The 25,437-nt window shown below is 31.1% G+C and overlaps 1 protein-coding gene across 1 annotated transcript in view; it reads right to left on the bottom strand.

The window, feature by feature from the left end:
- The window catches only part of LOC143057532 (uncharacterized), a 29,490-nt gene extending 5,244 nt beyond the window's left edge, over nucleotides 1-24,246 (bottom strand). Inside the window, 17 exon segments of the mRNA XM_076230844.1 lie at nucleotides 469-609; nucleotides 2,109-2,452; nucleotides 6,945-7,065; nucleotides 7,334-7,548; nucleotides 7,891-8,314; nucleotides 8,933-9,177; nucleotides 9,961-10,322; nucleotides 10,684-10,880; nucleotides 11,117-11,296; nucleotides 12,329-12,498; nucleotides 13,089-13,410; nucleotides 13,976-14,082; nucleotides 14,479-14,602; nucleotides 15,069-15,232; nucleotides 15,800-15,927; nucleotides 20,413-20,546; nucleotides 24,202-24,246. Coding sequence (XP_076086959.1) covers nucleotides 469-609; nucleotides 2,109-2,452; nucleotides 6,945-7,065; nucleotides 7,334-7,548; nucleotides 7,891-8,314; nucleotides 8,933-9,177; nucleotides 9,961-10,322; nucleotides 10,684-10,880; nucleotides 11,117-11,296; nucleotides 12,329-12,498; nucleotides 13,089-13,410; nucleotides 13,976-14,082; nucleotides 14,479-14,602; nucleotides 15,069-15,232; nucleotides 15,800-15,927; nucleotides 20,413-20,546; nucleotides 24,202-24,246 — 3,423 coding nt within the window.
- Nucleotides 24,247-25,437: the final 1,191 nt, after the last annotated feature.

The following is a 25,437-nucleotide window of genomic DNA, read 5'->3' as shown; positions in this document are numbered from 1 at the left end:
ATTTTGTATTGCCAAAATTTAAACATTATTATTCATTCAATATTTTAAAACTTTGGTTTATCAGGGGTGATAACTGAGATATTTTTGTTTTATTAAGTAATATTGAAAAAAAAAATCTTATTTGACTGTAACAAGAACATGAAAGTGACCATATATTTTATTCTTATTTCTATAAGAGCCATTGCCATTTTTATCACTTAATTTTCTATCTTTTCACACAAAAGTGCTTTTTCCATGTATAATCTCTACAAAACTGACATTTTGGCACACAAGTTTTAGTTTGAAAAATCACTGTGGCTCATATATTTTATTCTATTTTTCAAAATTGCACAACTTGCCTACATTTTGGCTTAATGAGAATAAATTCTATTGTTTTTAATTGAGACCCCACATCTACCTTAACAATAGATTATAGCCAATAATTTTGTAGACTATTTTGTTTTAAATGTACAAGTAACTGATATATACCTTGTCTTTCTGTTGAATACCATCCTCTTCAGTTTTAGCCAAGGTAAGAGACAATCTGTCTACAGTTAACTGTAAGGACTGGGCTTTGCTGTCAAGGTTTTGTATCTGTTTGTTCAGAGTTTCTACTCTGTCTGTCAGGACCTGTAAAAGAAAACAAAATACTTTAAAGTCATATGAAACAAGTGACCAGTGAAAAATAATGGTATTCTAATTCTTGGACCAATGCATACAAACATCATAAACTTAGTCTTCTGGGCACTATTTTATGATTTTTTTCGCATAAATTTCGTATAATCGTCATTTTTTTTTCTCAATCTGTCAGTGTTGTTGTGAAACATGGCAGGTAATTAAAGTTCATGTTTTGAAGCCGAAGTTTAACCATTGTCACCTGTTTGTCAACAATCAACAAAACAGCATGGATATTCAGCACATGTTTAACATGTACAATCAGATAATAGTTCATTTTATGGACATCCATGCGTATTGCGATCACCGGAAATTTTACGAGATGGGTCACACTAAGGTCACTTTGCATAAGGAAAATATGTCGGGGAATTGCTTCCTGGAAGGAAGCAATGAAAATAAAGTAAACTTCTTCTAAATATGAACAAATTAAAGAATTTTCTTCAGAAAAAAGTATATGTACATAAGTTTTATAATGAAAACTATCCATTGGGTTATAAAAAATATATGCATTATTATTTTTAATTTGAGGTTTCTTATGACTTTAGGGATATTTTTTTTTAAAATGAATTACAAGATCTGATTCTTCAAATGTATAAATATGACTGTCTGATTCCAGTATCTATCCTACCTTTATAACTTCCACAGGAGGAATTCTAGCATCATTTTCTACAAGTACCATCTTAAACTTATCCGATTGGACATGCCTAAGTACTATATCTAATCCAGAATTCTCCTTACTAAAATCTTTCTTTTCATACCTGTACATTTCTTATTCTAAGGTATTTGATGATAAAATGTTCTTAGAACTATGAACATTTCAGATGACCAGATGTTGGAAAACCATAACAGGTCTTTTTAAAGGGTATATTTGTTTACTATGTTACAATATTCAATTTTGATGAAACCAAGTTTGTAAACATGTTAGTGAAATATACAAAATCAATGTAATTTTTTATCTAAGTTAATGCAAACATATATATAAGGCTTTTTCGTTTTATTTTTTAATGTAGCTCCTATTCTGTACCCCAGGTTAAGGTTCTGCAGCCAACAGAAATTGACTTATTATTAAATATTCATGTGATTCTGTTTCTTGCGTTCAATCGGTGAAAAGCCTTGTTACCTTTACAAAATCAATGTTGATTTAATCAATTAATTAATATTATGCATTTACAGAGGGGAGTCAATACTATTACCAAGAATGTGCTTTTGTCAATTATCTTAAATTTATCAGTTCCCCAAAGCCACCATTCACAGTATATCCAATCAGTGCATGTGCCTGAAAATTTATGCTTAACCATTTTATTGTTTCAGTTAGTGTATACAGTGGATAGCAATTGGTATCGGACAAAATGTACCTGTATTTTTTTTATATTCCATTAAAATTTCCTATGTAATGTTTGTTGCAATATGAATAAAATTCATCATTACAGAAAGAACAAGATAGATAAACCTACCAGATTTTCTGTTTCTTTATCATTCATCAACAGTTTGAACCTCTGTAAGTCACCCTCTAGAGATCTACGAGCCAGTTCTAGTTTAGTACATCTGTTCTCAGCATCTTCAAGACCCTGTCTCAAGTTCCGTTTATCATCATCTAGTCTGCCCTCGTTAGCCTTCATCTTACTTATCATCTCCAACTGTTGACGTTTCTCTGTTTCTGCAGAGGTCAGACTGCGCTCCAAAGCATTCATTTTGTCTTGCATAATCTTGCGTTCCCTTTCATTGCGACGAATTGTCTCCTCTTGGAGCATAAGGGCGGTATGGGCACTGGGAAGACGTCCATCAATTCCACGTTTGTCTGTAATATGTAATAAATGTTTTAAGATATATTGCATTTTGCTCTAATAAAAGCATCTAGAAAACAAGTACAAAAGTCCTCTTTAAGGCAGTATTACCCGTGGCAAAAGGTATTTTTTTACCTTATACTTTAATAAAAATTTGTGACATAATTGTCTTCTTTACCCAAGGTAAATTCACAGTATTGATGAGAGGTCTAATAAGATGCTGTAAAAGACTATAGATTTTAGATTATTGCATTAACTCTGATTTCTTTTTAAACCAAAAAAATAACTGGTCACTAAAATAATTTGGGCATTGTTATTGTATTTCAGTATCTTTCAAATCTTTCAACTTCAGTTTTATTTCTTTTTCAGAATGAAACATCTAAGATTACTGTTAATTTAATCATTTATATTAATATGTGGCATTAGAACACGGAGATGACTGTATTGTATTTTAAACTTAGCCTTCGTAAAACTGTAATGAAATTGATTATAAAATCAATAGATCTAATAAACTACAGGTAGGTTACCTGTACAGGTATATATGATACTGAAACTTACAATAACCTTTAACATCAATAATATAAGTCAGACTTTTAAAAATGATGCTTAAAGTCAATGTATCGGTTGTTGTTTTGAGCCTTAAATTGTATTTCATATACAAATTTTCTAACCCATATTGTTAGAAAATGTACTGGAGACACATTTTTTTTAAAAATTTGGCCTTATGATCTAATAACACTCTATAAGCTCCTACTTATCCCTGTCTATTACACTGTATAATGATTATATTTTGTATCATGTCCATACAGGATATACAGACATGAAACACAATTTATTTATTCTACAGTTCTCAATTACACCAGTCAATTCTTAACTGTATATAGAGAATATCATATGGCTTTTTCAATATCACATCCGTATCAACCCGAGACACCAATACAATCCCAAGAGCTCTGCTCGAGGGATTATATTGGTTGAGGGTTGATACGGTGTGTGATATTGAAAAAGCCATATTATATACACTTTATTATATACATAAACTTCACGTAGATTTTTTTATGTGACATGACGTCATACATATAATGAGGTTTGAAATGACGTCATACACATAATAAGGTTTGAAATGAAGTCATACAGATTATAGGTTTGACATGACGTCATACAGATAAGGGGTTTGATAAAGCCTATGTAACAGTGACTGCAATCGATGATGTGACGTCATATAGATTAAAGGTGTGATAAAGCTTTTGCAACCGTGCTGATATCGATATCATCACGGGTGGCTGATACAGCATACTTGCCAATGATTGTATTACGCATACAATTTATCTGTATTTACTACTAAGTATATAATAAAGTTAGTTATTGTGTGGTTTACATATACAAATTAAAGATTAATTTTGAAAAGAAAATATTTTAAAAACTGCCTATTCAGCTGAATTACATTTGATTTGATAAGGGATTCAAAATTGATCTCTATATATATTAAACACTTATACATCATTCTGAATTCATAAAATAGACATGAAAATTATGTTCTTTTTGTCTTTCTGAAGTGCATAGATATAAATTATTGAAAGACTTTTTTAGCCTTTTAGAATAACAAAAGTGCTGTTTTTTTTACAATTCATACTTAATTTTAGTCAGATTAGGCATGAATTGCATGGTACAAACAAATGTATAAATGTCCAGAGTTAGCTTCACTGTTAAATCAGCAAATCAATATATAACCAGCAAACATTTGTTCTGGTAGCAATTTTTATTTATTAAAACTTATTTGAAATGAAAAGAATCCTTGATTTGTTCATTAAGAAATCTAAGTCATGCATTAATATTGTTAAGTATTTGATGAAATTTAACTTGAACATTAAAACTAAAGAACAATGTCAATGAATTTATAAAGTAAACAAAAAACAACTGTTAGATGAAATTTAAATTGAAAACTAAAACAGAAGAACAATGCCAATGAATTTATAAAGTAAACAAAAACTTGCAATCTAAACTTAATTTCTATTGGTTGTTAAAGTTTCACCTTCCTATGAACCCTTTTCACACAATTTAATTGGGAAATACTCTAAACACACGCACCATTCTTGTAAGGAAGCGAGCTTGGGTTATCTGGTCCCAACGCATGTGTCATCAAACTACTCGGTAGTAGATATATCTTGTATGCCATTATATCTCAACGATTAAAATCCCAAACACAATTAAACAGAACTATCTATTAAATCCAAACATTTAATTCTTCAGGTGGATCAATACAATTGTAAATATTTTAGTGTGAAAGTACCAAAGATCACAAAATAGTATGAAGGTATTTAACAGCACACAACTTTTATTTCACTGTTTACTACACATTTTTTACATTGACATTTCTCATCTTGTGGTTAGTGTAATTTAAAGTTACGTTACTGTTACGTTGACATGTATTTTAGAGGGGTTAGATTCCACCTTCTACCAGTCCGTAACTAAGAAAGCCACCATTTTGGATTCCAATTTTTTTTGGTATGTAATTTCTCAAAAAATAAACAAGATAGTCACATTTTGAGCCTCAACATCTTCTTTTTGTCTACATTGAAACCATTCTGAGGTGTCAAAAGTAAAAATACGTTTCGTATTCATGTTTGACATCCAAAGTATACATATGACGTCACATTGTTTAGATGCTAAAGACGATTCTACAATTTCGCGGACTTTTTCATTTATGCAATTTTTTAGCTAAAATATTTATTAAATGATATTTATTTTAATATGTGGCATTAGAATGAAGGTGATTGTGTTGTATTTTAAGCTTAGCCTTCGTAAAACTTGATTTTACTGTCGCAAATATCCGTTTACCTTTCTCCGCTCCGCGTTGCTAGGTTGTTTTTATCTAGTTTATATTGATATTTTAGGTGACCTCAGGAATTAAATTGTTTTCAATTAACATTCTTTGAATGTTCCGTGTGATGATTCAGGGAATTTCGGTATTTTAATATTTTAGAACCAAGCGTTTTCAGTTTAATTTCATAGCAAGATTTACTACCATAAACTTATCAAGTGTACAATATAATTTTTAGTAGACATAAGGTTTACTGCAATTTGTATAAAAGTAATACAAGGCCAATGTCCGAAAATGACCAGTAGTTCATTATATAAATAGTGTTGATAAAATCAAATAATACAAAATCAATTAAATATAAATCTGATTAAAATAAATCCAGTTATAATTTCATTCTGATTAAAATGAATCCAGTTCTGATTTTATTTTGATTAAAAGTTGAATTAGGCTCAACTTTCTCATTGGTATTTCCCACCAAGATTTAAACATAAATAATGCATTATTTAATCTTATTTATAAACCTAATTTTTGATTTTAATAACTTTGTGCATGATTTCCCATGCACCTGAGGCTGCATATGAATAAATATACACTAAGAAACCTTATATAATTTTGACACCGATTAAAAATGCAACCATGATATTGCTTATGTTTCATCATGGTCATGTTTACAAGCTGGGGTCTGTTTACAAATAAAAGACTACTTGATGTTTGAGGTTTGAATGGTAGCATTTAATTTTATCATATACTCAAACCAATGAACCTTGTAGCCAAATAAATAAACAGTGTCAGACCCCCATAATCAATGGACCCAAAACTTCGATGACTATTTTACTCTCAATTTGATTTGGTTCATTTTCATTTTTTTTTTACAACACTGAATATAAAATAAATGATGTCGCTTTGCCATCACTTTACAAGTTTTTCTTCCTGTTCACCCTATCAAACAGAAACTTACTTGAAAAATCAAGTATAGTTCATGTTAACAAAATTCACCTCAAAGACAAATGACTTTCTAAATTGTCAAAGTTTTTTTTTTATAGTATGATCTAATAAAGGTGTACTCATTAAATGAAACATTTCCTTTCTTCATCAATTGCTTATTCCTAATGTAATCATGCTCTTAAAATTTCAGATTTCATAACTTTTTTGTTGTTTTTTCCGTCTTTTAGTCATGAAATATCTCTAAAAAAATATAAGATGGAATTCAAGTCCAAAAATTATTGAGTAAGGTGTGAAAATACAATCACCTTAAAGACCATTAAATAACATTTTAACTCTTTCAGTATTTGCTTTTCACAAGTCTGTCAGCAGAAATTCATCAAAAGTGGTCATTTCAAACTTTTTAAATCCACTTACAAAGTCATCAATTCACACCAGGGTAATACTTACAAATATTTTATTTTGCTGAAAACACATCTGAAGTCATACCTTAATGTTTGACAGGTATTTACTCCCTTTGATTAACAAATCTTGGTATTAGATCAGTTTGACACAAACCAAGATGAGATAAGTTAAGCACACAACAAGACAAGGCTAGCATTATATTAGAATGAGATCAGTTAAGCAATAAACATGACCAATCATTTCTAAAAAAGATTCATTTGAAACTATTGAAATAGATAATGATCTACTTTGTTATACATAGAGCTTAGATATTGAGCAACTGTAAAAAATTAACTAACCTTCCTCCACATCTCCAAGAGATTTCTGTAATTGTTCCAAACGTCTCTCTACTCTGCCCTTCTCATCTTCTAATTCCTGAAGTTGTATTCCCATACTCTTTGTATTGGCAAGAGCATCATCCTACAAGGGAGACAATTCAATAAGTTGCAGTTTTCGCATTCATTGCATTTTAATTTCATGAAAACTATATACCATCCTCCTTTAGAAATATGTTAAGCTCATAAAAAATCTTCATCTTTTTAGTGTTATTATACCTTTTAAAAGAAACAAAGTTAAAAAAAAACTGCAGTAAATTTTCCTCAAACTAAACAAACTTCCAAGGTAACACATTGATCACAACAATATATGTATTGCTTGTCACTGTTTTAAAATAAAACATCCAACCTACCCTTTCTCTCTCAGCATTAGCCAACTGATGAACAAAGTCACGGAGAGCCATTCTGACAGCTTCTGGGTCCACATCAACAGCTGCCATTTCAAATCTGGAAGGTGACACACCTAGTGATGACACTCTGATTGGACTTACTGCTCTATCAGGTGACCCAGTTCTTTGAATAGGACTACCTCGGCCTTCAGTAGTGGTGGCAGATGTATTCTCAAATCCTATAAACGATAATCAAATAATTAAATGAAGATACAACATACATGTAACCATAAGTACAACATTTACAAGCCACGCATTTCAATCAGCCCTTATACAAATTAGGTTAGCACAAGTCTGTAAAAGCGGTGCTTTGACAACATGTAAATTAAGACATAATCTTCCATGATTAAATCTTGCAATCACGGGAAAAGGCAACCTTGTTAAAATGATGTAAAAAAGTTTATGTTTTTCCAGTAAAAAGTTCATGTTCTTTCAGTTCATTTTCTTCACATTTCTATTTTAATCTAAAATAAACATCTAACAAAAGTAATATTGTTTTAAATATTTCACATCAAGTTTACCTTTAGCTGGAGAATTTGGTCTGGACCGCCTTGGGCTGGTGGATCGGGACCTCACTGGACTGCGGGCTCTTGGCATTTCTTGTCTGAATCCAATGGTCCTACTCAAACTTGACACAATGCTACTAAGTTTGATTTCGATGTCACGTTTAGCATCCACTAGTCTAGCTAGGGTTGCTTCAAGGACATTGACTCGTCCTTCAGATTCATTTAACCTTATTTGCAATTCTTCATTTTCAGCATTTGTATTTTCAAGTTGGATTTCTAAGTTACGTCTCTGGTCTTCCATTATTCTTTCAATTCTGCGGTTGTCTTCAAGTGCCATCTGGTAATTCATTCTGCTCTCCTCGATAACTTCACCGATCTTACGTTGAGTGTTAGCAAGTTCCTTTCTGAGGTCTTCACGACTGGCTTCTGTCTCAACCACCTAAAAAATAAAGCAATTTTTTTAATAATTGAAGTTGTTATTTATGAAGAAGCAGGATCTTTATTTTCAAAAGTTTCTTGTCCTAATGCCGCGATAAAAAGATTATGGGACTTACATGCTTTATTAATTTATTAAACGGCAGAAACACAAGCAATGATAAACAGAACTCTAATACAAATTTGGACAGGGTGTGAATTCTTGTATGCAAATTATAAAAAACAGCAAAATATATGTTTTTGTGAAGAAAACAATCAATTTGTAACTGTTTTAGTCCTAACATGGATTCCGTATATTATTAACTCTGTGAAATTTATCAATGTAATTTGAATAAACAAACTGAACATTAATGTGTCAGTTTTTATTGCAAAGAAATCTATATACATAATCTAATCGATTTAAAGATTCCAGTGTTTCACAGAAACTCTATCTTGTGATTAATTTTCATAACCTATAGCTCATTTATGGATAGATTACACAAATATTTTACTACAAAGTAACCACAATTATATGTTCTCTTTGAACCTTTCATTGGTCCAAATCAAAACATATAGTTTCAAAGTTTACAAATTTGAGAAGTTAACAACTATTTTAAAACAAAAACAATAAGCCAATGCATACCTTTTGTTTGAGATCAAAGGAAGTTCTCCTGGACTCTTCCTCTTTTTCTTCATCCCTAGCCACTCCGTTCTGCAGGTCTCCCACTTCCTTTGCTAGCTTGTTCCTCTCACCGTCTAATTGTTTCAATTGTCGACGTAGTTCTTGCAACTTACGACGTGCCTCAAGACGAGCCTTCTCAGCTTCACGTAGACTGGCTCTCAAGTCACCTGCCTCTTTCTGAACATTCGCCTTCTGCTCATCCAATACTGCATAGAAAAATATTTCCAAGTCACAAAATATTATTAGCCTTCTTTCCCTTTTCAACAACTTTTTCTATTCAATACAATATATATCAAGAAGATTTCAGTCAAATATTATGCATTATTCTCTTTTCTTATTTGCTAATGTGAACACTAATGAAATTAAATCCCAAGTTTACTTTATTTGAATAGAGATCTATAAACAAATTTTACTTTGTTGACATAACGCTTTCACTACAAAATTCGAGGAGATTTAAAATGTTCAACGATATAGAAAATCAAATAAATGTACATTAATTTTGACATTTTACAACTAAAATAAATATCATTTTAACGATTTTCAAATTTTTCTTCAGAAACTAAAAATGCACTTTGGATAAAAGGTACCTTCTTGGAAGACATGTTTTATGAAATATTTACATTGATAAACCAAAAATAGTTTTATCACACACAATATATTTCTGTCTGGGAATATGTTATAGACTTTAACTAAAAGTTTTCGTTCAATTTTCTACAACTCTTGTTGTAAAATAGCTTATTTCAATAATAACTGTAAATTCAGAAATTATTGTGTGCATTAATTATTGCGATTTTGTCATTTAAGCCTAAAATGTGCTTGTAAATTTAGCAAAATTGAGACAAATCCTGTTAAATTTATATAAAAATTTCAAAATGCGATTTAAAACTATTGTAATTATAACTCTGTCATGTTCTTGGAATTATAAAAACATTGCAATAATTTCTGAATTTACAGTATAATTTTCACACATTTTCTATATTTGTACATACCTGCACATCTTTGTTTGTTGTCCTGTAATGTTCTATTCAGTTCAATCTTGTCAGCCTCTTTCCTCTTCACAGTATTTCTGAGTTCGTCAGCTGTCTTACTAATGGTGTCTTTCTCTCTCACTTCATCATTAATATTACGTTTAAGTTCAACAATGTCATTTCTCATGAGATCTCTGGTTTCTTCTCCCTCTCTGATTTTACGATTAGCCTCGATAAGATCTCTACGAATATTGTCACGATTCTCCTCGACAAGTTTGAGTTGAGTTTTGAGTTCAGCCACCTCTCTAAGAGCTCCTTCTCTCTGTCTTTCAAGCTCTCTGATATTGTTAGTTAGATCCTTACATTCTTTTCCATGGTTCATGCTGTAAAATAAAATTAGAGACTATACTTAGACTTTCCTTTTAAAAGATTGATTGATTGATAGATGTTTAACTTTCAGCAAAATATATAACAATGCATTTTTAGGACAAAATATGTTATGGTAATATATCTATGAACCAACATTTGTACTAGAACTAAATGAAGAGTTAGATTTTGAACTTGATAATTCACAAGTATAAGGACTGCAGCACAACAAATTCTACTCATACACATGATTTTGAATGATAATATTCATAGTGTTACGTCTTTTTTTATTATCTTATACATGTGCAAATATGTTATGATTAATTTTAGAATCTAATCATGAGTTCACCCAATAACGTTTTTTGCCAATCTACTTACCAAGTTTCATCAAACTGGCTACGGAATTTCTTGAGTTCACTGCCAAGCCCATTTATTGTAGTCATATCTTGTTCTTGTTTGGCAAAGTAATCATGTTTTAGTCTCTCATTCTTTACATTAGCATTGGCCAGATCCATGGTAAGATTATTATTCTTCTCTCTAAGAATGCTTTTCTCTTGTTCCAAAAATGACATTGTCTAAAATACAGAAAGAATGACATTGTCTAGGTTCTAGTACTGATAGTTACAATGTGTTCTGCAGTAAACCAACTTTTTTGAGTGAGCCATATATTTAATTTTTCACCTTTTGTAAATAAAAAAATAACAAGAAGATAAATAGTCTGGATGATGTCAATCTTGATATTTTTGTGTTTTTGAATGCATTAACAAAATTAGATTCACAAATTGCCTCTATCACACTTTTATGTAAGTACCTGTTGTTTGTCATTTTCAGCCATCATAAGAGAGTTATCCTTGTCTCTCTGTAAAGCAGCCAGTTTCTCAATTAATTCCTCCCTCATTCTATCAAACTTGTTGTTGGACTCTTCTCTCTCCATGTTGTACTGTATGAACATCTCCACTATCTGGGACTCGAACTCAGCTCTCTGGTTATCCTGTTATCATAGACAAAAGTCTTATGTGTCATAATCATAATTAGCTAAAAAAAATAAAATTCTTATAATTTTTTTTTATAACTACTTGATACATTATCCTTTATTTGTTATGTGTTGTACATCGGATCTTAAGTGTATTCTTAGGTTTCTTATTAAAATGTAATATTCATTTGTAAAAACCTTCACATATTACATTTCCAAGCATGTGCCATCATAGATTCATATATACTAGAGGCAAGTTAAAAATTATATAAAATCATATCAAATCAATTTTTTTATTATTCATCATAATTATCATACTTATATTAGAAGTAATATTAAAATATATGTGCTGAATATATATATAAGAAATTGGGATTGGTAAATTTGATGTGATAAAGTGATAATCTGACATAAAATATATTTAAGTAAGAATCACTTTTGCATTCCATGTAGTATGGACTAGCTTACAAGGTTACTCACATTAAAATTGCTAAAAACTTACAAAAGTTTGCATCATATTCATGGATGTTCTCCAAAGTCTCAACATGTGTAATTTTAAGAGATCTACTACAAAGATATAGGAAGATGTGGTGTGAGTGCCAACGAGACAACTCTCCATCCAAATAACACTTTAAAAAAAAGTAAACCATTATAGGTCAATATACGGCCTTCAACACGGAGCCTTGGCTAACACCGAACAACAAGCTATAAAGGGCCCCAAAATTACTAGTGTAAAACCATTCACACGGGAAAACCAACGCTCTAATCTATATAAAATAAAAAAAAACAAGAAACACGTATAAATTACATAAACAAACGACAACTACTGTACATCAGATTCCTAAATTAGGACAGGTGCACACATTTGCAGCGGAATTAAACGTTTTAATGTATCCAAACCTTCTCCCTTTTTCTGAAACAATAGCATAACATCACAACATAGAAAAACACACGATAAAATATCAATTGGCAGGCTTAACACAATCAAAAAACATGTACATTTATATGACTTATTGCTTGTGTTAACTGCTTGAGAATCAATAACCTTACCCTTTCTCTGCTGAGACGATCAACATCATCTTCATGAGCCTGTTTCTCTTGTGTAATGACCATCTGCATGTCAAGCTCCAGCTGTGCCAGACGACGGTTTAGGTCCTCTCTCTGGAAGTCAAACTTTTCATTATCAGCATCCTTTTCTTTACAAAGACGGTTGATTTCACCTGAGATTTATGAAAAAATGAATAAATACCTCTATTTTTTAATCTTTGAATTTTTTGGTTTCAAATTTTTCAATCTTAATATCATTTTAAAAACAATATTTATGTCCTGAATAAATTTATAAATATTTGTCCAAGACAGAATTCTTACAGCTATGTCCATCTATAGGAAAAATATCATTTCCTTTTTCCTTCATTATCTACACTTACTTAATACTACCTCAATAAGGAAATTGATGAAACTGAAGTGCTAATTGACATTGGCAAACTGTCATACAACCTGATCAATAATATTATCAGCTTGTAGTATGAAAAAAATACTACTAATTAATTTTTTTTAAGTTAAACCCTGTTATTAAGCCCTTTTTTCTCTTGTAAATTACTTTCAAGTTCTTAAACATGTATTTTTTCAAACCTTAGTTTGTTTCAACATATTATTTTTCAAGCCTAGTTTTGATCTTTATGAAAGCAACTAACTGTACTTTGTGCATACTTATCATTTTATAGAAATTTTCTTCTGACAAGAAATTTGCCATCATGGAATTTCTTAACATTTTTTCAAGTTGACAAAAATATATGTTTAAGAAAATTACATTGTAGGTTTTCTTTCCTGATGATCAACTCTTGGTTTTTTCCCTCCAACTGTTCTTTGTGGACCTCCAATTGGCGGGCTTGTTCCTGGACCTCATAAAGGGCACTTTCAAGGGCATCCTTATCTGCCTTTAAAGAGGAGATAACTTCACTCTGGTGACGATTTTCCCTTTCAGTGTCAGTGACCTGAACAATCAGTTCACCCTTCTCTTGTGTGATTCTCTCCTTTTCAATATCAATACGTTTGAGGTTGGTATTAACCCTCTCAATTTCCTTCCTGACAGCCACCAATTCTTCAGCCAATGCTTGTTTATGTCTTGCAACCTACAAGGTAAATATAAGATCATATATTTTATACAAAAGCTACTTAAATTTTAATTCAATTGCCATTCTTTTTCATATAAAAAGGCAGGAACCTTTTGTGATTTTAACATTTCCCTGTGTCTAGGCTATTTACTACATTTCTAACTACTGATTCCTTTACTCTGACAGTAACATAGGGGCAAGTATTATTTTCTAAGAACCAAAAAAGGAACATTTATTCTATTCTGACCAAAACTTATGGTGTTAATTGGAAGAGAGTTGATAAAGCTTAAATTGCTCTTAAGTTGTGCCAAAAAAACAGTTGCATGAACATTTCTTGTTGAAATTGGTCATTAAAATTTTATCTTTGCATTTTCCTACTTTTAAACAAATTACATAATCATCTTACTCAAAACCTAATGAAATAAAACATCCCAATAAGAGATAAGCCTGTCAAAAGAGATTCAGAAAATCTTTGTCTTTGCATTTTGCTACTATTATCTATCAAAACAAAACAACTACAGATGGGTGCAGTCATAACCTGTATAGATCAGTTACTGTACAATTTTAAAATAAGTATACATACAAAGTTGAGTTGTTCTGTAGTTTCTTCTTTAGCTCTGAACATAACAGTGATTTCTTCTTCTAATTGTTGTCTGGTCATTTCACTCAGTTCTAATGTCTGCTTCAATCCTATTGAAATATTGAAATATTAGTAATTTCTACATAAACATAAGTAATATACAAGACTGTGCACACATAGTTTACTGCATCCTTAATATTTCTATTAAATCATTAATGAATGAACAAGGCTTTGAACACAATGTTACTGGATCCTTCAGAATGGGCATGTAAGGAATGAGCAAGACTGTTAACACATTATTTACTGGATATTTTCAGAATATTCCAAATGTATAAAGTATCAAATGTATCTTTTTATATTCTTCAAGCATTATTGTTCAAAGATAACAATTAACATATGGAATTTGTCATGTATATTTATTATTCTTAACAATATAAGTTAAAATCTGATCATAAAAATGTTTGTCCAATCTACTACTTTGTGACAATTTAAAAACAATAACTTACCCATTTTCTCTGTGTCGAGATCCATCTTCTCCTGCTCTACACGGACCAAGTTTTCTCTGATTCCACATCTTTCTTGTTCTAACATTGATTTCTCTCCCTGTAGTGAGGCCTTCTCATTCTCTAGCTATAAAAAATTTAAGGAAACATGAAAATCATAGATAATTAGTTTCTAAAAAACGTGAGTTTGAAACTCATAAAATCAGAAAAAAATGTTTGAGGAATTAACAAAATAACATAATTTTTCAATCCTTTTTCTATCTGATACTCAAACTCCACGAAAACTGCTTCAGAATTGTAAATACTCTCTATGATACATTTCTCCTAATTTTAATTTAAATCATATCAAATTAAACTTACTGTCAGTGTCACTTATTGCTGTTTAACACTTATTATTATTTGTATCAAATTATAATAATTTATTTTGTTTTTTCTGTCCATTTTATAACAATCGAAATATCAAATGCATGCCAAAATTTCTAAATTTTCAATTAACAAAAGTTTACAAGTAAAAGAGAATTTTTCGTAGAATAACCTCCCTTTCTTGACAACAGTCATCTAGTTTAGACAAATATCTGACTGCTATAACTTACCATAATAATCATCTTGTTTAGTTCAATCTTGTCCTGACCTAAACCTTCATTCAGTTGTTGCATTTTATGTAAGGCGTCTCTAAGACCTGCCTCCTCTGTCTTGGCTCTGTTAATTTCAAGTTCAAGGTCAGACTTCTGAACTTCAGATTTGGTCAATGCATCACCTAAAACAAGAATGTGACCATAGTACACGGATGCCCAACTCGCACTATAATTTTCCATGTTCAGTGGACCATGAAATTGAGGTCAAAACTTTAATTTGGAATTAAAATTAGAAAGATCATATCATAGGGAACATGTGTACTAAGTTTCAAGTGGATTGGACTTAACTTCATTATAAACTACTTTGACCAAAAACTTTAACCTGAAGTGGGACGAACGGACGCACAGAGTAACGAACGGACGGACGAACGAAAGGAGGCACAGACCAGAAAACATAATGCCCCTCTACTATCGTAGGTGGGGCATAACAATATGTACATCAAATCCATTTTACTTTTGATTGCATGCATGTATGTATTTCAGTATTATGTACCAGATACATGTATCTAAACAAGATTGTATTTTTTTCATTTTATTCTTTTTCTTTTTGCCTGCAATCTTAAACTTTCTCTCAAAAGCCAACTAATTTATATTCAACTTTTCAGTTGTATACCATTATAAATATGAGTGGAAAATGAACCATAAAGACATCAAGCATATTACATCTCCCCAATTCAATATCAACTTACTGACTTCAGCTTTCTGTTGTTCAAGAACCTCCTTGTCCAAAAGTGCCCTGTTGAGAGCCTCTTTAGTTCCAACAAGCTCTTCCTTAATACTGCTGACTTGGTGTTCTAACTGGTCAATAACTCTGTGACAGAAATAGAAAACATGAAAATTTCACAATAACTGTATCATATAAAACTTGCCAATATTATGATTATGAAGTTATCTTTATCATTTCGGTGTTTGGGTTCCAAATTTATAATTACACATATACTGTGTGAAGGCTGTTCTCTTATGAATTATGTCCTGTTGTTTCTGGTGTACTGAAACTTTTTAAACACAAATACATATTGTGCAGATGATTCTATATACAACTAGAAGTTAGTAAGTACACCAGTAACATGAATTAAGGCACACTTCTTAAAGTACAGCAATCACACAAATAAAAAAAAAAAGTCCCTATATGTCCATAAAACCTGGCCAATGTATTGAATGATAAATATCAGTATGTTAACGTCTAAATTTTGCTGAAATTTTTAACACTCGATTTGAGAAAGCAACTGCTTGTGTCGAAATGGAGATGGAAATGTGTATGATATATTTGCAAGAAATCAGATATTAAATCATGGAAGTAAACATTTGATTTACTTACAAGAAAGATTTTTACAAATCTGTAGGAAAGTTCATTAAACTCTTTATTAGAGCATTTGCATTAATCAAGTATTTGCTGACGTATCCGAATCGACGTATCGTATAACACGTATATGAGGAAAGATAAATTAAGTCAAGTTGGTCCAGATGAAAACATTATATAATGCGTTTAATTCTGATAGTTATCAAATGTACCAGGATTATAATTTCGTACGCCAGACGCGCGTTTCGTCTACATAAGACTCATCAGTGACGCTCAAATCAAAATATTTATAAACCAAACAAGTACAAAGTTGAAGAGCATTGAGGATCCGAAATTCCAAAAAGTAATTGAGACCGGGATAAAATCATTACTGCAAACAAATATGTTCGATACGTACACGTCGATCCTCCTGATACGTGAATAATGCAAATGCTCTATTAGAGCATTTGAATTAATCAAGTATTTGCTGGCGTATCCGAATCGACGTATCGTATAACACGTATATGAGGAAAGGGTACTTTAAGTCAAGTTGGTCCCGATGAAAACATTATATAATGCATTTTATTTTAATTGAGATCGGGGTAAAATCATTATTGTAAACAAATCTGGTCGATACGTATACGTCGATCCGTGCACGTATCCAGATACGGGAATAATGCAAATGCTCTATTAGAAGTTGGACATTTAAAGACGTATCGCATCCGTATCCGATACGTTGATGTATCTGAACGTATCAATGGGTTATTGCTTTGAAATTGAGTATTTACGTGTCTAAATAGTACATATCTATATATATTGTTTTTTTTGTTATGTCTTCCGGTCATTAAGGTGCATGTGGACCCTTTGGCTACATGTAAAATGGCTGCATTTTACAAAAAAAAATTACTCTGAAAAAGACAAACCTGTGCAATTAGAAAGATTTAATGCAGCCATTTTAGACAAAGGGTCCACATGAACCTTAAACACTCTTTTTATTACACGCCGGAGCGTATACAATTATTCACCCGTTTTTATCTATTCTGGCATGAATCTAAATAATATTGCAGATATAGTTAATGAGTGAGTCAAACACTGTAATAAAAATTACGAGATCAAGGAAAAATATAGAGAACAAATAGGGAAAGGGGGATTGAAATTTTTGTTCTCTTTCATTTTTGAGATTTCCCCCCCCAAAAAAGTAATGCCTGCTAATTAATTTGTAAATGTATTAATATTGGTATCAGTCTTCAATTCGATTCTGCTGATGTTGAATGATTCATCCCGAATTTATTAGCAAATATAATGTATGGGTTTATTATCATAACGTTAAATTTATTTGTTTTATAATTCAACTTCACGCCTGGGTACATGCTATTGTAATGATTTAAACATCGAGTGTTAAAACATACACAGGTATATAATGATAGATTGACACGAAAAAAAAACGTGATTGCTAGATGTGTGTTAATGTTATCTTCTGTTGTCGTCCATGTTTTCATAATTGCATAATTATATGTACTGTTAATAAATATCATAGAAACATCACTTTTAGAGCAATAAATGTATAATAATAGATATAAGAATTCAGGATTTTGACTCACAGGAAGCAAGTATGTAAACTATTGACATTATTAAAAAACAATTCATGTACAAAAAATGAAAGAGACCAAAAAATGTCATTATCCTTTCACTATTTTTTCCAACTTTTTTCCCTATTCTCGATTGCTACATGTATTGTAAGTATAACCAATAGATGCGCTCAGATACGTAAGTCAACGTATCAGATACAGATACGATACGTAATTAAATGTCCCACTTCTATTAACAACAATTGAGGTGGGAATTCATCCAATTGTTTTCTGAAATAATCATTTCAATTTTTTTATTTTCTCTATTTTTACTTAATTTTCTTAAGAAAAATGCACAATGTTGATAAATCGCAGTTTTTTGTATTCCCACCTAAACAAAATCGGAAGGATTTTGGTATTGAAAACAGACTCCATGAGCACCTAGTAGTATTATGCGTTGTTTTTTTATAAACACGGTAACTTTTTTGTTATGCATGTTGTAGCCGCATACAGGAATAAAATTTAAATTGCTTGACTTTCAACTAAAACAAAACTAAACAAAAACATGTTTTTTTCTTTTCATATTTTATAAGAGAAACGACAAAAATAGTCTATTTTCATCTTTGTTCGCACATTTTTTAACAACCAGCAACCTCAGTCAGGACCAAATCATCAGCGCAGAACTCTCTCTTGTAGAAAAACCTGACCAACCGTGCTAAAATGGTTAGTTTACAAGCTGAGCGAATCTCTAGTTTGAATATCAAACATTTTTTAATTCCGAACAAATTCGATGAGTCGTGAAAGGTTAAGTTTTGTTAGTTTCTATAAATGCTTAACAATCGTGCTCAAAAGTTAAATCACAAAAGTTTTGAACTCCGAGCAGAATTCAAAACGGAAAGTCCCTAATCAAATGGCAAAATCAAATGCTCAAACACATCCAACGAATGGACAGCAACTGTCATATTCCTGACTTGGTACAGGCATTTTCAAATGTAGAAAATGGTGAATTGAACCTAGTTCTTTAGCGCTAAACCTCTTACTTGAATGCCTATTGCATTAAATTCCATTATATTTACAACGATGCGTGTAAAAAACAGACATAATAAGTAAAAGTGTCAAAATATAGGTACAGCAGTCATTACTGTTAAAATCTCAAAGCAAACAAATATCTAACAAAGAAACACTAAAAGCATATATCAAATAAAACAACCACGTTCATTGCTTTGCGTGTTTGATGTCAGAAAATGAAAATGTCACACAGGAAGAAATATAAAATAATTTTGTAGTTCAAACTATTTTGAAAAATTTACAATTTCACATGGGGAATGCTGGTATACAGGGTTAAAGATGAAAAGTTTCGTTAGAACTAATTTAAAAAAAAGACCGAGACTTAAAATCATCTAGAAGTTCTTTAGAATTTTTAAAAATCCGCATATGGTTAATACCACTTCATCTTCTTCTTCTTGTCTCCGTAAAGGCATCCTTTATAAAGATCACCACCATGAGTTATGGCGTATAAAGGAAGCATTTGGAGCCTGTATCGGTACAGATTAATGTGAGCATTTGACTACCCAATTCCCCAGCCAGGCCGTGACGGGTCTTATTACCAGAAAGTTAACCTTACCTAAACATAATACAATATAACAAAATAAAACATACCAACTCACACACTCACCTGATTTGCTCAGTCCTCAAAGTATAAAAAGTGTATTTTTTCTATGTATTAAATATCCTTTTTTAAATATCTGTGTGTTTTAAGTTGGAAAGGGTCACCCCGGATGCCCCACAAATGCCTTGGCAAAATACGTCTAAGGTAATAACGAGGAATCGGTTAGGACAAAATCTATCAAAACCGACACTATTAAATGCCCTGCTGTATCAATGGTAGAGGAAAGCCGAAAATCCTTCTGAAAAGGATCTCGGAAAGAAACTACCGATCCATTAGGAGAATAGCAAGAACTCTCAGACTTCAAATGATAGGTCTGATAGTTTCCAATGGAAACTACTAATGGATCCCATATGGGCAGAGCACATATCTCAAACATACCTGAAAATATCTGCAGAGGTTTTCCTCAACAAGAAAATAATGACTAAAATTGAAAGTATATAATCTATTGATGATAAAATGCATCCAAGAAAGCAATTTAAAAGACTAATTTGGATGATGTTGATGGATTCTCTCTGCAAAAATTTCACGTCCGTTCTCATCGACATCCACTACGCGAGTAAAATAATTTTGTCGTTCAGCGTATTTTCAAAATTATAATAGAAAAATAACGTATTGGTATTATAATAGAACAATAACAAAAGGGGGATAGTTTAAAATCTAAGCGAACCTCTAGTTTAAATATCAAACATTTTTTCAACATTGGAGAACCAGTTCAATGAGTCTTGAAAGGTTAAGTTTTTTTTTTTTTTAGAAAAAGTTGAACAATATTTTTTTTTTTAATTTTACCTTTTGGAATGTAGCTGCTCCTTTAAATTTCTTTCACAGTCATTCATTCCGATGAATGCGACCAGCTCTAAAGGTAACTCATCAATGGAGGTAGGATTGGTGTCGTCTCCTAATGGCACACTCAATGATAGTATCTGTTAACAATTGTACAAAACTCAACTTTTGTCAAATATATTTTGTCAACTTCGTGGTTTTTTTCATATGCTGGCCAATAACTTAAGACAGCCAATCAAGAACATGTCATTTTACTACATACCTTATCAAAACATTCTGTGGATGCATTTGTTTTCGTAGGTACCAATTGTCATGGATTGAGCATTTTTGAGGATATTAATTTTGTTGTTTGGCAAAGTCTACATACATTCCTTTACAAAATTTGTAATTCGTTAAATATATAATTCGTAGTTCCCCTGGACTCACGAAATCAACGAAAATTGGTAACCAACGAATATTGATGAATTCATAGTAGTATAAAAGCAAAACAACACGAATACCGAACCCAGGGAAACTCAAAATAGAAAGTTTCTAATCAAACGGAAAAATCAGAAGCTCAAACACATCAAGCGAAAGGATAGCAACTGTCATATCCTTGAATTTGAACAGGCATTTACTTATGTAGAAACTTTTGAATAAAACTTGTTTTTAAAGCTATAGAAAATATCTCACTTGAATGACAGTAACATGAAATTCCATTATATTGGCAACAATGTGTGAACAAAACAAAGAGATATAAAGTGGTAAAAAAGGCAAACATAGGGGTATAGTGTTCAACATAGTGTTAAAATCTTAATCACTATAAAAAAAATATGTAAAAAAAAAGCATAAGACAAAGCACATCACATTAGCAAAATCGAAAAACAAGAATACCAAAATGACGGGATGTATAAATACCAAGCCGGGTCAAACGTTTATTACCCAAATAGACAGTTGTAGTTATAATTTACAAAGACAAACGAAGGAACAATATAACACGTTTTGAAGATGATAAACAACATCAGAACCTATTATCTATACTTCAAGACCCTCATGTATTACATCGAATAATTATCAACAAGGTATGGTGGTATACAGGGTTAAAGAAGAAAAGTTTCTTATGCTACTGTTATACTACTGTCTCAAGTTAGGGGAGGGTTGGGATCCTACTAACATGTTTAACCCCGCCATATTATGTTTTTTGTTCATCTTTTGTTCTAAATAAAGCCGTAAGTTTTCTCGTTTGAATTGTTTTACATTATCATTTAAGGGCCTTTTATAGCTGACTATGCGGTATGGGCTTATCTTATTGTTGAAGGCTGTACGCTGACCTATAGTTGTTAATTTCTGTGTCATTTTGGTCTCTTGTGGAGAGTTGTCTCATTGTCAATCTTTTTTATATGGGTATTTGCGGTATGGGCTTTGCTCATTGTTGAAGGCCGTACGGTGACCTATAGTTTGATAATTTCTTTATCATTTTGGTCTCTTGTGGACAGTTGTCTCATTGGTACATTTAATCATACCACACCTTCTTTTTTATATCTCACGATGAACTTTGATATATATAAAAAGGGCGAGACGTTCGTGACATAACCCTGGTTCATCAAATTTCTACTCAGACACTGGTGATGTTTTACAAGTCTGAGCAGCAGCTGCAACCTCTTGAATAGCAATTGGGATTCAAAATGTATATCCCTTATGGAGGTGAAGTTATTAATTTGCTACAAAGGCGGGGAATATTGATAATTTCAAAATGAAAAACAACTTGATTGTCATTGATTCATGTACTAAGATGATTGTGCATGTCATATATGATGTGTCACTCTCAAACTAAGTCAGACAAAGCCGTGTCTTCAAATTTCTATTATTGAGAATATAATTCTTTAGGAATAGATTACCTTAGCTGTATCTGAAAAAAAACCGTTAAGGAATTTTTGGCCCTCAATGCTGTCCACTAGCCCAGTAGTCAGCACTTCTGTGTTGACTTGAGTTATCATTGATATGTTCATAATCATAAATTAACTGTTAACAAAAAATTGAATTTTTGAAATACTAAGGCTTTTCTACCTCAGGAATAAATTACCTTAGTTAGCTGTTTTTGGCAAAACGTTTGGGAATTTTTGTACTTTATTTGGCCTTTGAACATTTTTTGATTTGAGCGTCACTGATGAATTTTTTATAGACGAAACGAGCGTCTGGCGTAAATATAAATTTTAATCCGGGTATCTATGATGAGTTTATTTAATGGAATTCAATGGCTAATGGCCAAGGGAAAGAAAATCATTGATATATCTGAATGCGAAATTCGATGATCTGGCTTCTTTGATGTTTTTCTTACAAGTGCCTGATAGAACTCCGATTCATGTGAACATAAGTAAAAGACACACAGTTCGTTCCGTAAATGCCGACAAAAATGTTTAAGACGATTACTTCCAATTAAACAAATATGTTTTACCTTTTTGTTCAATTTTGACAAAATATGTCTTATTGTAAATTTATAGCTTATACTAAGATTTTTTCTTGTGAAAAGAATTGGGAATTTTCTCTTTTATACAATTTCACGGAGAATGGTGGTCTACAAGGTTGAACAATATAAAGTTGATTGAACTGATTTCGGAGAAAAGGATGTAAGCTTTTTTTGAGAATTATAGGCACCATTTAATGTATATGTACGGAATATATCCCACCTAAGTCTAATTCAAGCGATAACATACACACTCAGTTAAACATATATCAATTTTTAAAGTCATGAAAAATAGGTAGTTATTTTTTAATTGGTTTATAAGAGTCAAGTCCTTTTAAATGCTTAAAACTTGAATTAAACATGCACATTTCATTTTATTTAAATGGACAACTGATCAGACACTCAATTCCCCTTTAAACTTCAAACAAATATATAACAGAGAAAAATATATTTTTTCAAAATGTTTTAGGTATTTATCGATAGACAACTCTTTATTATTTAATCAAAATTTACATTTTGAAAGCGATAATTTTAAAAGTTTGAATTGAACAGCGGTATACAGTTGTTGAATGTATTTATAACACTCTTAATACTAGTTCACCTTTCATACTAAAATTGAGAATACAAGCATGCTTAATAATTGTATACTATGATATAATTTCAATGATATTTCCTACTCACACTGCACTTGCTTAATACTAAAAACCTTTCACTAGCTTTTAGCTAAACTGATTTACCGTCCGAATAGTAAAAAACATAAAACTATTAAAAATTATAATAAATATGAATTGTATGTCAACAATAATATTCTTAATCAATTATTACAGAAACCAATCACAGCATGGATAACATGTACATAAAGAATGGGGGTATTTACACATTGTTGTGCACTTATCCATGGACAGTGTAAACATATTTAATAAAAAATGAAAGAACAAAAACAATCATTTCAAAAGTGGAGCTTCGGTTAACAGACGTATACTAAAACAATGGCTTAGAAAAAACCCAGGAAGGACAAAAAGACATAAAAATACCGGAAGTTACTAACTACTAGATCAGAGCCAAATTTAAACTAAAATACAAAATTTAAAAACAAAATTATAAATCAAGACATCACAATATCATTCAAACATGTTATCTTTAAATAGTATATTGACAAAGACAAGAGTTCCCGATATGCATGCATTGTCCGCAATTCGCCAAGACTCTCGCCATTTGAAAAGCGTGAAATACTGTCAGCTTTTAGGTTGACCCTGATTTGTATCTTAGAAATGGATTTATACAATCTGAAAACTGTATATTAAGAAATCCGATATATGAAGTCACATTATTGTACAATCAATGAAACTAACCTGATTAGTTATATTGTTGTCGCAATTTTCTGCTTGTTCAGTCATCTCTGTGGTCAATTCTTAAAAAATCGTTTGTAATTGTTCAATTTTTTTTTTCAACATGTATCAAATTATTCATTTATCGACGCTATTTCCATGCTATCTTAATCTGACTGCCGGCATTACATTGGTATTTACTTTGTCTATCCTGAAAGTGAAAATTCCAAGCTGAAAACCTTAATGTCTGCTTTTATACTTCCCTTCTCCCTACTCCAAATAATCATGACGACATCGGACTCTATTTAAACTTTTCCTTTGACAGCAAACATAATGACTATTTTTCACCCAATCAAGATTTAAACAAACCTGAAGTATTCTATATAAAGAAGATTTTATTCTATTATATATACTTATATCAAATCTAGACCGTTGCGGTTTCAGTTTTATATGAAGCATTTATTGCTGTCCAATATTCATTATATATGTTCATCATTTACAGAAGACAAAAAAACACCACATTCTTTACTAAAGCATGCAGGTATATTTCATACTCACAAGATGAACACATTCACATTTAAGAAGAGTCAATGGGTGCAAGAATTTTTCAATTTAAACAAAAAGGAAAAAAAAAGAATTAAAAAAAAGACTTTCCAATTTCCGATGGAATATCTCAAAAACATCAAGTAAATAAACTGACAATGTACATGATTGACTGACAATAAAAAATTGCTTTGTTTGTTTGAAATAATTACTTTGTGAATCTGTGTACCATTGCAACAAGTAAATAAACTGACAGTGAACATGATTTATTGATAATTGAAATTGTTTTGTTTGAAATAATTACTTTGTTAACCTGTGCACCATTGGAAATTTTTTCTTGAGCTCTAATTGGGATTTTTAAACTCCAAATTGTTCCGTGATTGTAACATGATGATTCATACGCAAACGAGGATGATTAATTTATTGAGTGTTAGATATTGAGCTAACAAGTCGTACATATGTCATTTATAATGCAAATGAAAAAATCAATATCAAACCTATATAGACTAACTAGACATAACATTTAAAAATAAATTCCATTTAAAGAATACATCTATATATACATAGACGTTCATTATATGCGACCTTCACTAGACAATATTGAACTATTGTAAAAATCATTATTTAAAAAAATTCAATTGTGATCAATGAGGTCCTTTAAAACGTTTTAAATATAGTTTTAACATTTGAAGGAAACAATATCTTCATATGTGATTT

The sequence above is a fragment of the Mytilus galloprovincialis genome, chromosome 13 (assembly GCF_965363235.1).
Source record: "Mytilus galloprovincialis chromosome 13, xbMytGall1.hap1.1, whole genome shotgun sequence".
In the NCBI taxonomy this organism is placed as follows: Eukaryota; Metazoa; Mollusca; class Bivalvia; order Mytilida; family Mytilidae; genus Mytilus; species Mytilus galloprovincialis.
The sequence above is the reverse complement of the archived record's forward strand: the minus strand, read 5'-3'. Positions and strand labels throughout refer to the sequence as shown.